Source organism: Gobio gobio (assembly GCF_949357685.1).
Source record: "Gobio gobio genome assembly, chromosome: 10".
Lineage (NCBI taxonomy): Eukaryota > Metazoa > Chordata > Actinopteri > Cypriniformes > Gobionidae > Gobio > Gobio gobio.
The window spans coordinates 48,710,775-48,730,097 of record NC_137116.1 but is presented as its reverse complement, the minus strand read 5'-3'; the positions used below and the strand labels follow the sequence as shown (position 1 = coordinate 48,730,097).

At 38.9% G+C, this 19,323-nt stretch overlaps 1 protein-coding gene across 1 annotated transcript; it reads right to left on the bottom strand.

The window, feature by feature from the left end:
• Positions 1–869: 869 nt before the first annotated feature.
• Positions 870–14,800, bottom strand: LOC307132087 (extracellular matrix protein 2). The gene is made up of 10 exons (XM_079826233.1): positions 14,539–14,800; positions 13,771–13,902; positions 13,041–13,204; positions 12,220–12,757; positions 11,251–11,366; positions 10,519–10,651; positions 5,210–5,367; positions 4,952–5,091; positions 3,513–3,839; positions 870–1,748 (listed from the first exon to the last, which is right to left on the bottom strand). The coding sequence occupies exons 1-10, from the start codon at positions 14,690–14,692 to the stop codon at positions 1,568–1,570; spliced, it is 2,043 nt and encodes a 680-aa protein (XP_079682359.1). The 5' UTR covers positions 14,693–14,800; the 3' UTR covers positions 870–1,567.
• Positions 14,801–19,323: the final 4,523 nt, after the last annotated feature.

The window sequence follows — 19,323 nt, the reverse complement described above, 5'->3', positions numbered from 1 at the left end:
GGATCATATATTTGCATTGATGTGGCTGTGCTGTTGACATGCTAAGAGCCACAATGAATAGATCTTGCCACAGACTTCCATGTTTTCCCAGACTGATGTTTTCAGGATATGCTCTTTTAACATAAGGAAGTTTTTCTTCATGGTTTAGGACACGGCCCACGCCCTGGAAATGAAGAGCAGTCACAGAAATATATACATCAGCAGAGAATCAATGTTGGGACGGCCCAAAGCAAATAAATCTGGGACAGAGGCCTGCTGTGAAGTAGAAAAAGAAGCACTTGTGGCAGTGAGTTACCACTTTAAGAGGAGTTTCTCTAGATAGAAATAGAGCAACCAGAGAGTGCCACTGCCCAGTGTGCTAGTCTACAGTGTCATGATACACAGAAGGATAAAAGTGCAACTCAGCACTGGGCTGAGGCTCTGTACTGTCTGTTTCTGTTAGAACAAAGCAATGTTCTAATAAAGCAAGAGTGATACTGCGATTATATGCAGCAGTTCAATAAGTATCAATTAATAAAATAAATAAAAACTGAGCAGATAGTCGATTTTTCTGTCAATGAAAAGAAACCAAAGAATCAAGAAAGTAGGGCTGCCAATACATTACAATAATTATCTTACGATTAATCAAAGATTTTGCATTAACTTTGCATAGTTCCTTTTTAAGGGTAAAAATAAAGAAATAATTTTAAGATTGACTGCCGCCCCCTAGTGGACAAAGGAGAAATTCATCTGCACCGAACAGAGAACACACACTACTAGATGATGAGAATAATCACTAAATAACTCTTTAGACAGAACTGCAGGACACCAGTGCCTCATTTTCACCCGAGATGTGCTTATAATATTACAATAAAAAGAAGCATTTTTTTATCCCAAATTAATTCTGTCACCTCTTAACTTTATTGTAGTTTGTAACAGACAGAATACAAAAGTACAGACAACACACAGTAACACAAAACTGAATTGTAAAAGTCAAAACCTTTTGCTACTTAAAATCATGTTAAAACAGTATTAAAATAAAATGTTATGCAATGCAGATCAGTCAAGAAATAAATAATGCATAAGCTGAAATATATAAAAAGTAGTATTGCATTTAAAAAAAGAAAGAAGTCCTTGCATTTATAAGAAATAATTTTATAAGAAATAATAATAAATTGTAAATTGCAGACATATAGGTGTAAAACAAACCAATAAAGACAGACATTAGATATGATAATGAAAAACAACTACAACAAACATACACACAAATATGATGCCAACTGCAACAGAAGAGATAGACATTCAGCACCATTTAAATCTGTGCAAAAACAGACCCATACAAATCTGGTAAAGCATAAACACAGCCAATGCTAATGACAAATGTCTGCAGTAGATATAAGTTGCAGTAAGGCACAAAAATGCATGTGCATGTGTGGCCCCAATGAGACCCAATGAGATCAGAACATCCAACACAAAATGAAAGGCCTCTAGTGTAAAAAGGGAACTGCAACTGTACCGTTATTATTTCACTTAAATCTCTGAATTATGACTTGAATTAAGATGCTCTGTAAACTTTGAAAAAGTGAGCTCATTCCTGGTGCTCTTCGTATCTCTGGGGCCGCAGGAGGATGCTCTGGTAGGTTTTGATGCAGGAGAAGGCTGTGGGTGGGATGAGGCGGCGGTCGATCAGGTTGTACTCCAGGTGAACAGACACCAGCAGGGAATCCTCACGGGCCGTGGTGTCACACAGTGAGTTCATAGTGATGTAGCTATAGGAGAAGATCAGGTTAAAAACACTCTCCATTGAGACGATTAAGAAGGCTATATTCTAAATGTACTCCTATAAGTGGACAAAATAAATGTATATGTATGAACATACTAATTTGTAAAACGACAGACAGACAGACAGACAGACAGATAGATAGATAGATAGATAGATAGATAGATAGATAGATAGATAGATAGATAGATAGATGATAGATAGATAGATAGATAGATAGATAGATAGATGATAGATGATAGATAGATAGATAGATAGATAGATAGATAGATAGATAGATAGATAGATAGATAGAACAAAAGGCAGACAGACAGACAGATAGATAGAAGGCAGACAGACAGACAGATAGATATAATAAAAGGCAGACAGACAGAGATAGACAGACAGACAGACAGATAGAATAAAAGACAGACAGATAGACAGACAGACAGATGATGATAGATAGATAGAAGGCAGACAGACTGATAGATAGACAGACAGATAGATAGAATAAAAGACAGACAGACAGAAAGATAGACAGACTGATAGACAGACAGACATAGACAGACAGACAGATAGAATAAAAGACAGACAGATAGACAGATGATGATAGATAGATAGAAGGCAGACAGATAGACAGACAGATAGATAGAATAAAAGAGACAGACAGATGATAGATAGAATAAAAGACAGACAGACAGACAGACAGACAGATAGATGATAGATAGATAGATAGATAGATAGATAGATAGATAGATAGATAGATAGATAGATAGCAGACAGACTGATAGATAGATAGATAGATAGATAGATAGATAGATAGATAGATAGATAGATAGATAGATAGATAGATAATAGATAGATGGATGGATGGATGGATGGACGGACGGACGGACGGACGGACGGACGGACGGACGGACGGACGGACGGACGGACGGACGGACGGACGGACGGACAGACAGACAGACAGACAGACAGACAGACAGATAGATAGATAGATAGAATAAAAGACAGACAGATGATGATAGATAGATAGAAGGCAGACAGACTGATAGATAGACAGACAGACAGACAGATAGATAGAATAAAAGAGACAGACAGATGATAGATAGATAGATAGAATAAAAGACAGACAGACAGATGATAGATAGATAGAATAAAAGACAGACAGACAGATAGATGACAGACAGACAGACAGATGATAGACAGACAGACAGATAGATGACAGACAGACAGACAGATAGACAGACAGATATATGACAGACAGACATATGATAGATAGATAGAATAAAAGACAGACAGACAGATAGATGACAGACAGACAGATAGATGCCAGACAGATAGATGACAGACAGATAGATGACAGACAGACATATGATAGACAGATAGATGACAGACAGACATATGATAGATAGATAGAATAAAAGACAGACAGACAGATAGATGACAGACAGACAGATGACAGACAGATAGATGCCAGACAGATAGATGACAGACAGACAGATAGATAGATGACAGACAGACATATGATAGACAGATAGATGACAGACAGACATATGATAGATAGATAGAATAAAAGACAGACAGACAGATGACAGACAGATAGGTGACAGACAGACAGATAGATAGATGACAGACATATGATAGACAGACAGACAGACAGACAGATGATAGACAGACAGATGACAGACAGACATATGATAGACAGATAGATGACAGACAGATGATAGACAGACAGATGACAGACAGACAGATAGATGACAGACAGACTAACCTGATGTAGTTGTGGTTCAGTCTCAGGTGCTGCAGGGTCTTTAACTGTAGAATGCCTCGTGGGATGGATCTGAGCTGATTATGGTCCAACAGAAGTTCAGTCAGTGAGTTGTACAGGCCAATGAAGGACACTTCATTAATCCCGTCTTCACGCAGACGGTTGTACGACAGCTGTAGGGAGTCCAGTCCAGGCCGCAGGTGGCCGAACACATAGCCAGGAATGCGCTCAATTTGGTTATGATGCAAGACGAGTTGACGCAGACCAACCGGTAAAAAAGAGGGAACGTGAACCAGTTTATTGTGAGAAAGGTCCAAATACTCCAGTTTTCTGTGGATAAAGACATTTTTGAAGATGATTCAAAACAGTTCTGAAATACTTTATTGTACTGGTGTATTGGCCTGATTTCACAGATGGGGCTTAGATTAAGTCAGGATTAGGCCTTAGTTCACTTAGTTAGGACATTTAAGTAGCTTTTATAAATGTGCCCTAAAAAAACAAAACATTACTGGTGTGCATCTTGAGACAAAACAATTGCAAGATAAGTCAGTGCAAGTTGCTTTCAGATAAAACAGCTCAAACGTGCATTTTAATCTGGGACTAGGTTTATGCCTTGTATATGAAGCTGGGGGAATTGATTATATACTATATAATTAAATATTATTTTATTACAGTAATTTCCAAAAGTGAAAGTGTATGTTTTTGTTCACAGTGTCACAAGCCAGATTCAAACTCATGGTGCCTGAACTCACAGCTCAACATCATGGCTCAACCAGTAGCCAATGGATCTGATAAAGTTAACATATTTAATCCATAGTTATATATTTATACCAGGGTGTCTGCCAATTTTTGTTTGATCTCCCATTCATTTTTGTAAATAAAATAAAAAAAATACAAAAGGATTATCATTAAAGTTCTAGAAAATATAGCCTTTTTTTCTCTCATATAATAAAATGTACACAACATCCCAAAGTTAATTTTTATTTAGCAAGGATGCATTAAATTGATTTCCACAAAAATATGGACAGGAGTAATGGCTGCTGAATTAAAAAAAAAAAAAGTATCACAGGAATAAATTACATTTTAAAATATATCAAAATAGAAAAGTGTTATTATAAATTGTAACAATATTTTACAATATTACTGTATATTTGATCAAATAATGTACAATTATATGACTTTGTACACAAATAATGATGACTTGAATGTCTTTGCAAAAAGCATCATAAAGTATGAATGTATATTAATATCATATATGCATATACCATGGTACTACACACATGTCATTATAGACTGGGCTTGAAATGCAAGTATAAGTTTTATGCAAATGTAAGTGTTTTTAGATGTTCTTATGCATTATGTCCACAAGATGGCACCTAACAGCAGAGAGAGAGAGAGAGAGAGAGAGAGAGAGAGAGAGAGAGAGAGAGATCTGAACTCACAGCAAGTGTATCCATGCTCTTGGATGAATGCGGTCCTCTCGGATTCGGTTATGGCTGAGGTTCAGGATTCTCAGATTTGTGGTCTTGTTGAGGAGCCCTGAATGGACCACCTCTATCTTGTTGTCAGACAGATGCAGCTCCTGAAGAAGTTACAAATCAACAACACCCTATTCAAATCTACAGCATGTTTTGCACAGTGTATATAGCACGTATATGCACTGCAACTTTTGTGCTTTTGAGACACAAAATGTGACTGACCTGTACTGAAACAGGCAGACCAGAGGGAATGGCTCTGAATTTATTGTCATCAAGCCTGAGGTAAATCAGCCTCTTTAGAGGTTTGAAGGCCAGAGGAGACACATTTCCATCATGGAAATAATTATCCTCTAACTCCAGTGTCAGCAGCTGTGACAGACCTGAGGGGGAAAATAACATTAGATTCCCTAAAAATGGTAATTACACTTAAAGGAATAGTTCACCCAAAAATTAAAATTCTGTCATTAATTACTCAACCTCAAGTATTCCCCATATTCTTCAAAATATCTTCTTTTGTGTTCAGCAGAAGAAAGAAATTCATACAAGTTTGGAACAACTTGAGGCTGAAAAATTATGACAGAATGTTTATTTTTGGGTGAACTATTCCTTTAAAGGGTTAGTTCACCCCAAAATGAAAATTCTGTCATTAATTACTCGCCCTCATGTCGTTCCAAACCCGTAACTGTGCATTCACACCACCGCCGGTGAGAACGTCCAAATTCGCTCTGGCTGCCCTGCCAACGACGCTGTAGAAAGATTTGTGGACGCGCTGGCGCTCTGACTTGCTTGGTCTTTTTTAAAACTGAATTTAAAGTGGCCGCAAAGCAAACAAGCATTGAAGCAGGAGGTATTTGTGCAGACTCACCACAAGTAGGGTATAAGTTAACCTCATGAAATCTTTTAAATGTGAAAGTAAGAAATTGATCGATGGAAAGAGCGTAATTATAGTTACATGTTTGCTAACGAAATAAACCTATTAAAAGCCATTTGTGTGGTGTGGCTTTTGTGTTTATGGTTAAGTTTATACAAGTTTAAACATGTAGTTTAAAGGAGACGTTTACTAGCCGTGGTCTTTAATAAACATTAACATTGATTTGTGTGCAGCCTACATTACAATAACTGTCCTGGTGCAGCATTTATGCAATTGGTCAAATCGATGTTGTTTTGAGCAAATTAATTGCATTCCCGCTGAAAAACAAGTGTTCTAGCTTGAAAATGTTGCCTATAAATAGTGTTGCGCGCCACCTTATCAAACCCACCACAGCGACCAACCTCTCCTCCATTTTGCTTGGGAACTAATGTGGTCAGAACCAAAGTTTACAGGACTGTGTTCTCTGGAATCCTCTCAAGCGGAGCACTTCTACATTCCCATTGGTTGCCGCCGCACCATGTCATAGCTCATTAGGGTTGGGTACCAAAACCCGGTGCCAATATGGTTCCTATTTAACCGGTATGTAACCGGACCGAATCAGAACGCAGATTTCAGTGCCTCATTTCGGTGCCACTTAAATTCAAACGTGCTTTCGCGCTTTAGCTGGCATGATCACATATCACAACTATTCAGTGTTTTCAACCATATAATGTTTATTTTAGGTTTCAGACATTTAAATACTCATAAGTACTAGCAAAATATACACACTGATGTCTCTGGAAGTGGCAATAACAATCCTTTCAGACAGTTATAATTTGACTACGTGTTTTATTCATATCAGATACACATTATATAGTAACTATATAGTTTACTCTATTCTTCTCCCAGTTCAGCGGTCACTTACTTTCATGTGTTTCGTGGATTAATTTACTTGATGTAAATCTGACAGATCCGATTCTCTGATGCGCAAATTAACATGGCGGCGCCCATCACACATTATAGATCCGCTAACACACATTCACTCACACATATTTGAAAATCAGAATATCAGATAGTTCATGACATAGTTAACAAGTTTGTGAATATTTTGAATAAAAAAGAAAAACCGAAATAAAAGCGATACAGCTGAGCTGTCATACAGCGCTATTGTGGCTGCTGTGTGTCATGTGAGAAGCATGACACGTCGCCATGGAAACAGTATGGCGATGCGTTCTAAAATATTTAGCCAGAGAATATGGTCATATTTCTGCAAAATAAAGCTGAACCTTGAAGCTGGTTTGTAGCATACCAAGAATACAGACTACTTTGCTGTTATTACTGTAACTGTTATTTAGTGTTAAATTAGGCCTATTGTAGTTGGGTTAGGTGGCTTTAGTTTTACTGTGAATTTGTTAAGTAAATGGTGTTTTGTATTTATTTATTTATATTATATTCAAGTATACTTTAAAACTTTTAATGCATTTTTCAATTTAAATAATAATTAAAAGCCATTCTTTAATGTCATCCACCGTCGTTTTATGGCTCTTTTTTATTTAATTTTTTTTGAAGTATCGGTTCAGGCACGTTTAGGCACCGGTACCGTTTTAAACGTATCGTTTTGGTACCGGTATCATAAAAAAACCCAAACTATACCCAACCCTATAGCTAATAAAGTTGACCTGATTTAAACTCTCCTTGATGCCCAAATCATCTGAGACGCGCTGCTCTCGCCGGAGCTCGCCGCCGGCTCCCATTGAAAGTGAATGACTTCCGGCCACTTTGACGATCTTCGCCGGCGGTGTGAATGCACAGTAAGACCTTTGTTCATCTTCGGAAGACAAATTAACATATTTTTGCTAAATTCCGAGAGCTCTCTGACCTCTCCATCGACAACTATTTCATTAACACTTTCAAAGGTCCAGAAAGTTAGTAAAGACATCGTTAAAATAGTCCATGCGACTTGAGTGGTTTAGCGACGAGAGTACTTTTTGTGCGCAAAAACAAACAAAAATAACGAATTTATTCAACAATTTCTTTCTAGCCTGCGTCAGTCTCCCACGCAGTTTACGTTGTAATCATAGGCCGTAAAAAAATATGGACGATGCGACTTCATTGACTTCCTACGAAAGTTTCCAGAGTTGAAGCTTTCGTAGACCCGCACACGGCGCTGACATCTTGGGACCGAGTCTGCGCAGTAGCGATCTCAGGACCGGAGTTGCGCGGTAGAGAGCAGGAAGTAGAGGCGCGATTATCAAAAGCCTGCCCACACTCTCACAGATGCAGAACAATTCATTATGTTGGTGTGAAATAAACAGTTATAGAAATGTAGAAATTAAAGCTAAAGCGCCAATCTCCTCCCAAAAATCCTGAAAAAATCTGTTAGTGCCTCAGTGACAACTTCACTCAGAGAAGCCGTCAATCTCAGCTGTCAATCATGACGTCACACCCCCCGTTTTTATAGTATCAAATAATTAACTTAAACTAAACTTATTTAAAAAACGAACACTTGACATGAAATCATCGTGATAAAAACTGCCAATAATGACAGAAACCATCTTTAGGAAACAATTATTTGGAGTGTAATTTAATTGTTTAGTGTGTCTCGCGCCCATTCTAATACATGGAGAGGTGGGGGTTATGAGCTATACTGGGACCAACCACTGGGGGGCGATCGAGGCGCGGAGGCTTCAGTTTCTGAGAGGAGTGCTGCAGGCTTGGTTGTAATAGTGCATCGCTTTCGAGTCATACTGCAGCCGATGCTGTTCACGTGAGCACCACGACACATGCGTGTGATGATGACGCAGGAGATGCACTGTTTTTACAACGCAAACTGCGTAGAAGATGCAAATCTGAGCACATATTGATTAGGGGTGTAACGGTACACGTATTCGCATCGAACCGTTTCGGTACAGGGCTTTCGGTTTGGTGGAACACACTTCAAACCAAGTTCCCACACGAACATATTAAGTATTCAGTCCGTTATATCATGAAATTCAAACGATAAATGCCGTTTTGACGCTCTTTAATGTGACGTGACTGTACAGGCGCTGTATAGACGCGTCAGTTCAACTTCAAGCGGCAGCGCGGTGCACAAGTGAACGCGAACATCTCTTCCTAAAAAATATACATACATTTATATCTCTTAAGGTATGTTGAGGATACATTACAACTTACTGAAATGTATCATATGTAATCGCTCAATCTGTGTTTCAACCGCGGAAAGACAATAAAACAGTTTGTAAACAATGTCACGCAGAGTCCTACACGGGTGCGGGTACCCGCGAATATTGCTGAAACGGGTGAAAAACATCCTACTGTGTCGGATACGGGTGCGGGTCGGACAAGGGAGAAACACTGGTCTAAACACGGGTTTTAAACAGTCACGTGTAAACGAATATAGGCCTATATATAAACAATATATGCATGTATATTGTAGATGTGTTCCTAAAAATATGCATATACAAAAATATGCCTTGCCTGTATTCCAAGTTGATAAAATAATTTAAAATCAGTTTATCTGTGGCCGTGCGGCGCGCCCGTGCCCTCCCAGGAGAATCACAACCGCGCGTGCGCTCTGCCTGCACTGGTCGAGATGGATCATGAGGAATTGAAGAAAAGATAGCCGCAAATGTGGAAGTTCATCGCTGAGGAAGCACGCAGATAACTGTGGTAACAAAACCAAGCACAAGCAGTTCAATCGAACAGTATTTGTGTTATGGTTCCTGAGTTTGGTCTCTTAATAACACTGTTTTGTACATTAAGCCACGTTAAGTGTTTTTTTATAATGGTTTTCTATGGTAGGTTTCTAAAACTTTAACGTGTAATTATATGCGTTGCGTTCATATTTTGGGCTCATCTGATTTTTTGTACATAGTATACGTTATTAGTATTATGTTTACTGAGTTTGGTCTCTTAATAACAGTACATTAAGGCACGTTAAGCTCCCGGCAGAAGTTGTACTTGTGTTAATGGTCGTGTAATAACTTCTGTATGCTGGCAATAAACATTTTTGTAAGTGTGTTTATAATGTGATATGCTAAACTGATTTCGGGTGCGGATTTTATTTAATGCTGTTGTCGGAAAACGGGTCGGATGCGGGTTTAAGCACTGCGGGTACGGGTTTTCAAAATCGGACCCGTGCAGGACTCTGATGTCACGTAGCATTTAACTGTTACCTCAGAAGTCATTCAGCATTATCTTGAAGAAACGTTTAGTTATAATTGAATTCATTTAAGGACAGACAATTTTTTTTCAGTAAACCACTGTTGAATAAAAATAAATAAAAAGCAATTTTGTAAAACTGCTGTACCGAACCGTGACTTCAAAACCGAGGTACGTACCGAACCGTCAATTTTGTGTACTGTTACACCCCTAATATTGAGACGTGGTTGAAACTATAGGAGAAATGTGAGATTACTGGGGTCTTTTTCTTAGGAATTTGCTCTCCATTTAATAATATTGCTGCTGTCTTGGAGAAACATTAAAAATATCTAATTTGTGGTTGTTGTTTTTTTGCTTATGAAGTCCCTATAGTTAGTGTACCATAAATCTAGATTAAACAGCAAGTAGATAAAAGTAGTTTTAAAATGCCCAGATTAACCTCTAACATGAAAAACAGATCTTTTACTGGACTTGAGCGTTGAATAGTGAGTTCATACGGACACTGTGGTTGTGTGTTTACCCTTAAAGCTGTGGGGAGTGAGACCACTGAGTTTATTATCGTTGATCTTCAGCTCCACCAGTGAGGGAGGGAGAGCCGGCACTTTAGTGAAGTTGTTTCCATCAAGGTTCAGTCTCCTGAGCTTTGTCAAGTTCTGCAACAGGCCGAGAAGATACACATGACACTGTCAAAACCAGGCTGGAAACATTTCAAAGCTTTCTGCAAGTCACAGAAGCAAAAGTTACACAACACAGATATTCAGAGTTCATCTGGCATGAGGAACAGACCTTTCCCGATCATGCTACCGAGCACCGGTAAACACTGAGGTACAGTGAACATGTGAGGAAAACAAACAACTCTGCTCTGTGTCATATACATGTCATCTGTAAAATCCTGTGCTTGGCGCCCAGTTGAAATGGCACACGGGTGAGAAAAGGGTAAAAAATGATTGCGTTTCTTTTTAGGGGGTAATATCTATTGGCTGAAAATTCCTATGTTCACTGCAGCAACCTGGTGAGAATTGTCTCGGTGATGTCAGACCTGACATCTTGCGAAAACACGTCAGCTACTTGCTAAATATCAAGCATGCACTGTGCGGCACCATAAGGCCTGATAACTCACCATTGGAACAGATAACAGATCACAAAGCAGTCTATCCATTTTTCTCAGAATATTATCAGAGTTTAAACCAATATCACGGCCATCTTGAAGAAAACAAATGGAATGAGATGTTTCAGTACACTTGCTTATCACCTGAAACACATCCGGTCCCAAAGAGAAATCATCCAGCTTGTTCTTGCTGAGGTCGAGCCACTCCAAGTTGGGAAGACCTGCTAGAGCATGTGCTGGGATCTTGCTGATTTTGTTATCTGCAAAACACCAGGAAGCCATGAGTAATTTTCCACCACTTTCTGGATCCCGGTAAGCTCTGTTTACACTTCTACAAATCCTCTGATGGACAAACAGTAAAACATCTGTCAAACTCAAATAACACCTTTTCACCTCAGACCCATATTTTAAGACTCTACACCCCCTTTTAAAGATACATGTTTGTTTCACTGTCATTTGCACAACCAAATAAAAATGTTATGTTTTACACATAAATCTAAAATAATTTTATATAAATAGTTTCTAAAAAGTAATATAATATTAGAAAAAAACACAAGTACAACTACATATTCCAAAATTTTGACTTTATATCTAATAATCTGTCTGTCATCCCTCCATCTATCTATCTATCCATTAATCCATCTATCGTCTGTCATTGTCTAGCTATCTTTGTCTGTCTGTCCATCCATCCATCCATCCATCCATCCATCCATCCATCCATCCATCCATCCATCCATCCATCCATCCATCCATCCATCCATCTATCCATCTATCTATCTATCTATCTATCTATCTATCTATCTATCTATCTATCTATCTATCTATCTATCTATCTATCTATCTATCTATCTATCTATCTATCTATCTATCTATCTTGAGCAGCAATTTCTGATTTCTGAAGGATCACATGACACTGAAGACTGGAGTATAGCCTATAATAATTTAAAGTAAGAATTTACAGAATTTGTAGTGTAATACCAAATAGTGTACTACAATTGTTTTTTTATTAACATCTTTAAAGGATAAGTTAAATATATGAACTTTTATGTTAATAAAAAAAAATTGTAGTGCACTATTAGCCCTCATGAGCAAGGTGAACTGCTCTCACCTCACCTGCTAGAAAGAGGCTCCTGACCCCTGGATCTCTGATGATGGGCATGTGGGTAAGGCGAGTGTTTCCACAAGCGATAAGAGACTCTGAAAGCAAGCAGCCTGCTGGAAGAGACTCCATATGAACAGAGGTGTGGAAGACTGGACGGCCGAAATCTCGATCCGCCGGTCGCCCACTTGGGGCTGGTAGTGGCCTTCCAGCAGGCAGGATCACAGATCGTCTTGTAGGAAGAGCAAAGGCTGGTTCTGCTCGTGGTACAGCCGGTTTGAATGTGGGCGGCATTACTCGTCTTTCGACTGCTACAGGGCGAATAGCAGATCTGAACACTGAAATACTGCTGTTATCATCGTCATCATCATCACTGTCACTATCGTCCTCCAGATAGTCGTCATCATCGTGGTCATCATTATCAAAATGGATTGGTCTCATAAACTGAGGTCCTGTGGGTATTACAGGGGTCTTAGGCGCTTTTCTAGGATCCTGATTCAAAATCACCTCCTGGTTTTTCTTTACTTGCTTCTTAGGAACATTTGAGGGTGGCTGAAGAGACCACATACATGTTTAAGAACAATTAAAAGAGGTCAAATCTGCTTAACACTAACCTAGACAGTTTTGCTATTCTTAGCTGGTCTAGTGTGCTGGTTTTAGGTACTTTTCATTTGGTAAATCAGCTGAGCACCAGATAAGCCAGACTAAAACAGCAGATTGAATACCCTAAACCAGTTAAGACCAGCACATACATATCTAAAGGCAAACAGGTACAATAATGAAGAAAAATGTATTAAAGTATACATGAAGTATTTTCTCATGCACATCTACATACTTCTTTCGCTGGGGCAACCACCATCTTGTTCTTCTTTGGCTTCACCTCCAGAACCTCCGTCCCCACAGGTGGTTTTCCATTTCCTGTCAGTCTGTTTTTCAATCTTGTTTTCCCCACAGATGTTGGATTGGTTTTACTGGCCACAGACTTCAGGGTGGGTGAAGCTAGACGTGGAGCGGCAAACAGAAAATCAGTACCCACACCACCAAGCATCCCACTCCCTTATGGCACCTTTCGAAATACCGAATTGCACCACTCTAAGAGCCAATGTTTCACATATGGTAATTCCCAACCTGCATCCCCATAGGGGCGCCCACCGTTTTCTTTAGCTCTTACCACAAATTGCTAATCCAATAACTATTTCAATAGAACAATATTAAGCAGCACAGCATCTTTCTTCTTATTAAATCAGCATCATGTGACACTGAAGACTGGAGTAATGATGCTGAAAATTCAGCTTTACCATCACAGGAATAAAAAACATTTTAAAATATATTAAAACAGAAAACATAACATTTCAAAATATTACTGTTTTTACTTTTTACTATATTTTTGATCAAATAAATGCACTAAAAATGACCCAAACTTTTGAAAGGTAGTGTATTAAATGAAGAAATATAAAATAAAGAATGCAGATGCAAGTATTAAAGCGTAATGTTGTCTGATCTCTCATCAATCAAGCAGACTGTGAATGCGGTTGAGAGAGAGAGAGAGATGGTGGCTCCCAAACCTCTGGCCGGGCAGGGGACGGTTCGACAGCTCGCTGCTCCACCTTTACATTGGCACACACTGCAAGGCTCCGGAGACCAGACAGCCCCCTCAAACAGAGAAATCCCATTCACCAAGCACTGGCCGCTACGCCCTGGCATGTATCCACACACACAGAATTTCAAAAATCAGCACACAGCAATTCCGACAAGTAATTAGACACTTGCATAAATGTCGATACAATACAATTGCATTGGATAAGTAGGATAATACAATATAATATAAACACAACAAGTAATTGGACACTTAAAATGCATAAATGTAATTACATTGGATAATATAATATAAAAACACAAGTAATTGGTTGCATGAATGTTATTGCATTAGAAATAAGTGGCTATAATATAATCATAAAAAATATTTTTAGTGGATGTTTGATTTCCTTTAAGTTCACAATGGTGTCTTGGCAACAAAAATAATTCTGTGTGTAAATAGTTTTGCTTGAAAAGTGTGTTTGTGTTATCTGTCAAATAAATGACACTTGGTTTGATGTTTTATGTAATGCAATTTTTATACACTTTCAAATACATTTTCATAAGACTACTCATCATAATTCAGTATAAACACTTATTCTTTGACAAATACAACTGTGCAATAAATATAAATAATATGAGGACAAATATATGTAATATATATTTAAAAATAATTGTCAATTAGAATTGCACAATAGATATGAATATAAAATAACAATATTAGGAAATATTTTCTTCCTTAAATGCTATTTGCTCACCTGGAAGGAAAGGGTTATCATACTCAAGCGCATCCTCAGCAGACAAGAAGCGCCTGGAGCTCCTCTGTCTCTCTCCTCTTCCCTTTTCTCGTTTTCCCTCAGCTGCTAAAAGCGCTAAACACAGGCACAAACACAAAGCTAAAGGCTTGTACATTGTGAATGTAAGCTAGAGTCAGTTCAAATATATGATCTGTCTGAGACAGCTGTCTCAATGACTCTGAGGGCTGCACCTTCTGAAAGGCCAGTTATATTCTCTGCCTCTGGAAATCATGTTCAACCCATCACCCATCCCTCCGAGAGAAAAAAAAGAAATGCAAAGGTGAGGAGGAAGGAATGGAACGGAAGCAGGGGAGTGAGAGGGAAAAAAGAAAAAGAAAACAGTCTCAACAAAGCGCCTCTTTCATTTGCCCTGAAGACCCACCAACCGCCTCTCCTTTCCCTCTCAACAAACGCCCATCGGTCCCCAGAGCCAAACAAACTATAACAGCATCCTCGAGTGGAACAAAATCTTATCTTTGACACGATTTCATGACGTCAATGGATGCACTTTCAGTGTGTGGGTTTCAGATTGGTGTTGATGAATAAAACATTAATTTAAGTCTCTCTTTGATAGAAGAGCACGAAAACATTGGGCCGTAGTGAGCCGTTGATATGAAAGGTAGCTTTGTTTGTCGAAGGGCCAACGGCACCACACTCCTGAGAAATTCTTCAAGTTCCATTGCCTTTTGCAACCTTGCTTGACCATGCGGCGGCCTCTTTCTGCCCAGCGTGGCCAGCTCACTGCGTGCAAGCATTGTTGCTATGACAACCACTTCATGAAATAACATTCCACTGTCCTTCTGCCTTGTATTATTCAAATCAGAAACTAAAATGATCTTAAAACAGTGTTTCGCCATGATTCTCGGCTGTTGTGGGTTGCTTACTGGAGTCACAAGAGTCAACCCTCATATTCTGAATCCCTGGATATGGTTAGGCAAAATCCAGCTATAGTCAAAAATCACAAGTACAATTGTTTACAAAAATAAAGACACAATATGTAAGATTTTTGGAATAAAATATCTAATATTCAAATACCCAAAGATCCCAAATGTGTCATTAGGTCACCTTTCAAAGATGTTATATCCACGTTAACCCTCGATTTTTGGTTTTAGGCCCTGTCCCATATGGCACATCATTTGCACTTTGGTCTTGTGGACTTACAAAGGCTGCCGCTCGCGCGTGTCTGTTAAGTCCATGAGACCGTAGGGTGTCCCATTTGTCATTTTAGGTTTCAGAAGGGAGCTCACGAGCATCCCCTTTGCGGTCGATATGCACCCTCGATGCGCACTAGCTTTTGCCGAGCCCGCACTGAAGCGAGCTCCGCACATAGACAGTAAAAGAAATGGACAGAGCGACCCCATAGACTTCACGGAGAAAAAGTGAAGTCAAGTAGAAGCACTCACTTCCTGATGGCTGATGTACTGCGCAGCCTCAGACTGAGCTTGACGACGTAGATGTGACGTGAGCAACCTGTCCAACAGTGGCAAGTCTTCTAGTAGTTGTGCAAAGTGAAACCTGAATCACGTTGTTGAAATATTTTGTCCTGTTGCTTTTGGCTCTCTATGGGCTTCTCCCCATGCTTCTCCCTTAACTTTAGCGGACTTTATGCCTCCACGTCCCCCCGATTGCCTCATAGACAGTAAAAGATTGCTTGCGAGCTTCTCCTTGGGTCTATACGGTAATTTCTCTACTGCGCGCCGAGAGTCGCGTGGTTATGACTCAATCGTTAGCCTATTTTTACAAAAACGGCTTCTACGGGGCGATAGTGTAAGATACAAGGTAATGGAGCCTTTTATACATTGTCGTGTTTGTTTAGAAATAAACAATGGACAAATGGAGTCTTTAAACGTCTCAGATGTAAAGTTATTCGCTGTCAAAGTGACGCCAAAATGAATGGGAGTCAATGGGATGCTAACAGCAGGTGATGGCTTGGTTAGCAATGGCTGCCCCTATGGAAGGTACGCTTTCCGGGTGCTGGACTATGGCTCCGCGCACTCCGACACTGCCGACAGTTAAAGCGGTGTTACGTCACAAGAGTGCGTACTCATAGGAAGACCGTGGCCGTTGAGTATAGCTACATCCGCTGTACACTTGTTATGGCGGTGCAATGTGGGATTGAATGAGTGCACTCAATAACGTCCACTATGGTTTCGGACACCACTACAAATGTCTGTCCCCTCAAATAATGCCCTATTTGAGTGTACAGAGGGCGATTTCGGATTCAGCCCATTTAGGGTGCCATTTGGGACAGGGCCTACTTCCGTTGAAACCATGGAAACAGCAAAGATGCTTTTATATATTATGTGTTTTTATTAGGCAGGTAAGCAACTATTTGGATACATGAATGAAACTTGAATGATTAGCTACTGATCACAGATTAGGCATTAATGAACACTGTTACTCACTGTTTGTGGCAGTGCTGCCGAATCCATATCGTAAAGTCATTTTACGTTGCGACTGATAAACTGAATCCATTTTCTCCAAATTCTCTGGGCGGGCAAAGCAGAGGAAGGGGAGGTAACTTTTCCCCATATGACAACAAAACAGGGAAGATTCCAGATTGGCTCGTCTGAGCTCTCATTTTCTCAAAGGCAGAGCAGGACACCCAGAACTCGCTTTACACCTATCGAAATTTCTAGCCACTTGGGGACCATATACAGGGTAGGGGAACTCATATTTATGTTAAAAAAAAACTTTAAAAAAAAATTAAATTTCATGCAATTTCATGACCTTTAATGAACATTTTACTAATGAACATTAATCAATATACAGCTGTGTGAAAGCGTCTGATTGGCTGCATGTTGCAATTTGTTCCGCTTTTAAATGCCATAAATGAGAATTAATGAGATGATTAAATTATTTTGCATAACTACCAAAAGCTCATCATAATAAATGGCACGATTTACATTATTTCAAGAAGAAAACAGCAGGAAAAGATTACATGTTTATTCTGAATATGTTAATTACCATGTGCACAGGAATACTGGAATAACCTGAAGCATTTAAACCTCTTTTATCAGAATAAAGGCTTTTCAGAACATTGACCGTAATATGTGGTTAGCTAACACGACATTAGCACACAAGTGTAAGCCTGTTGTGATTATATAAAATGTGTTTGGAGCAAGCTGGGACAAATAATCAGTTAGTTCTGCTTAATTCTGTTTGCATCTCCTACCCCAGTTTGTTATAGCCTTTCTTTATTTTTGCCTCCCACACAGAAAGTTATTAAGCAATTGGATGTAAAACTCCCCCATTAGACATGCCCTGAGCTTCCTGTCTTTCATTCAAAAATAAAAACTCTGAATGTTCATGAAGACAAACAATCATTTTAAACAGGTAAACACGCCACCCACATCTTCCTGCCTTTGGGTTTACCCCATACATCTGCTCAGAGTCTGACCAAAAAACAGATTACACCAGATATAAATGTCTCAAACAAATAACACAGAAATCGTTTTAGCATCATCCTTCATCTGTGGTCCATTTCTGGAATGAGACTGTATGAAGACACTTCCAAAAATATGGTTTGATATACAATTGAACTAAGCCGACCTCAGACAGCAAACAGTCTAGTGTGTTCATTTTCTTCATGACAACTTGAGAATCAGTGTTTACTTTTTTCCTAGCGTTCCCCATCCGTCCACACACATGGCTGGAGCCAAGCCTGTCGAGAACATGATAAATATCGCCAACACTGTTTAGAGAACACACACACTACAGAGAAAGAAAAACATGTTGAATGTGACCATAGATAGATAGATAGATAGATAGATAGATAGATAGATAGATAGATAGATAGATAGATAGATAGATAGATAGATAGATAGATAGATAGATAGATAGATAGATAGATAGATAGATAGATAGATAGATAGATAGATAGATAGATAGATAGATAGATAGATAGATAGATAGATAGATAGATAGATAGATAGATAGATAGATAGATAGATGGATGGATGGATGGATGGATGGATAGATAGAGTAGACAGGCGATGATAGACAGACAGGCAGGCGATGATAGACAGACAGATGATAGATAGATAGATAGATAGATAGATAGATAGATAGATAGATAGATAGATAGATAGATAGATAGATAGATAGATAGATAGATAGATAGATAGATAGATAGATAGATAGATAGATAGATAGATAGATAGATAGATAGATTGATAGATAGATAGATAGATAGACACAGACAGATGATAGACAGACAGACAGACAGACAGACAGATAGATAGATAGATAGATAGACAGACAGACAGACAGACAGACAGACAGACAGACAGACGATGATAGACAGACAGACAGATAGACAGACAGACAGACAGACAGACAGACAGACAGACAGACAGACAGACAGACAGACAGACAGATGATAGATAGATAGATAGATAGATAGATAGACAGACAGACAGACAGACAGACAGACAGACAGACAGACGATGATAGACAGACAGACAGACAGATAGATAGATAGATAGATAGATAGATAGATAGATAGATAGATAGATAGATAGATAGATAGATAGATAGATAGATAGATAGATAGATAGATAGATAGATAGATAGATAGATAGATAGATAGATAGACTTAAATAAATGTATCTTTTCTGTTCATCTCTTCTCTAGCTGTGTGTTTTGGAACAGTTTGCTTTTCTTGACTCATTAAAAAACCGCCTACTACTAGATACTTCTCAGTCCTCTCTAACAACAGTGATTACTGTCGGTATATTTTTAGTG

Bases quoted from the DNA above. Each gene is read 5' to 3' on its own strand.
- LOC307132087 (XM_079826233.1), bottom strand. From the start codon at position 14,692: ATGTACAAGCCTTTAGCTTTGTGTTTGTGCCTGTGTTTAGCGCTTTTA. The intron at 13,205-13,770 runs GTTTGGGAGCCA...CTCCACGTCTAG, and splicing joins CGTCCCCTGCCCGGCCAGAG to CTTCACCCACCCTGAAGTCT. The intron at 10,652-11,250 runs GTGATAAGCAAG...GGCCTGTTGCAG, and splicing joins TGGGACCGGATGTGTTTCAG to AACTTGACAAAGCTCAGGAG.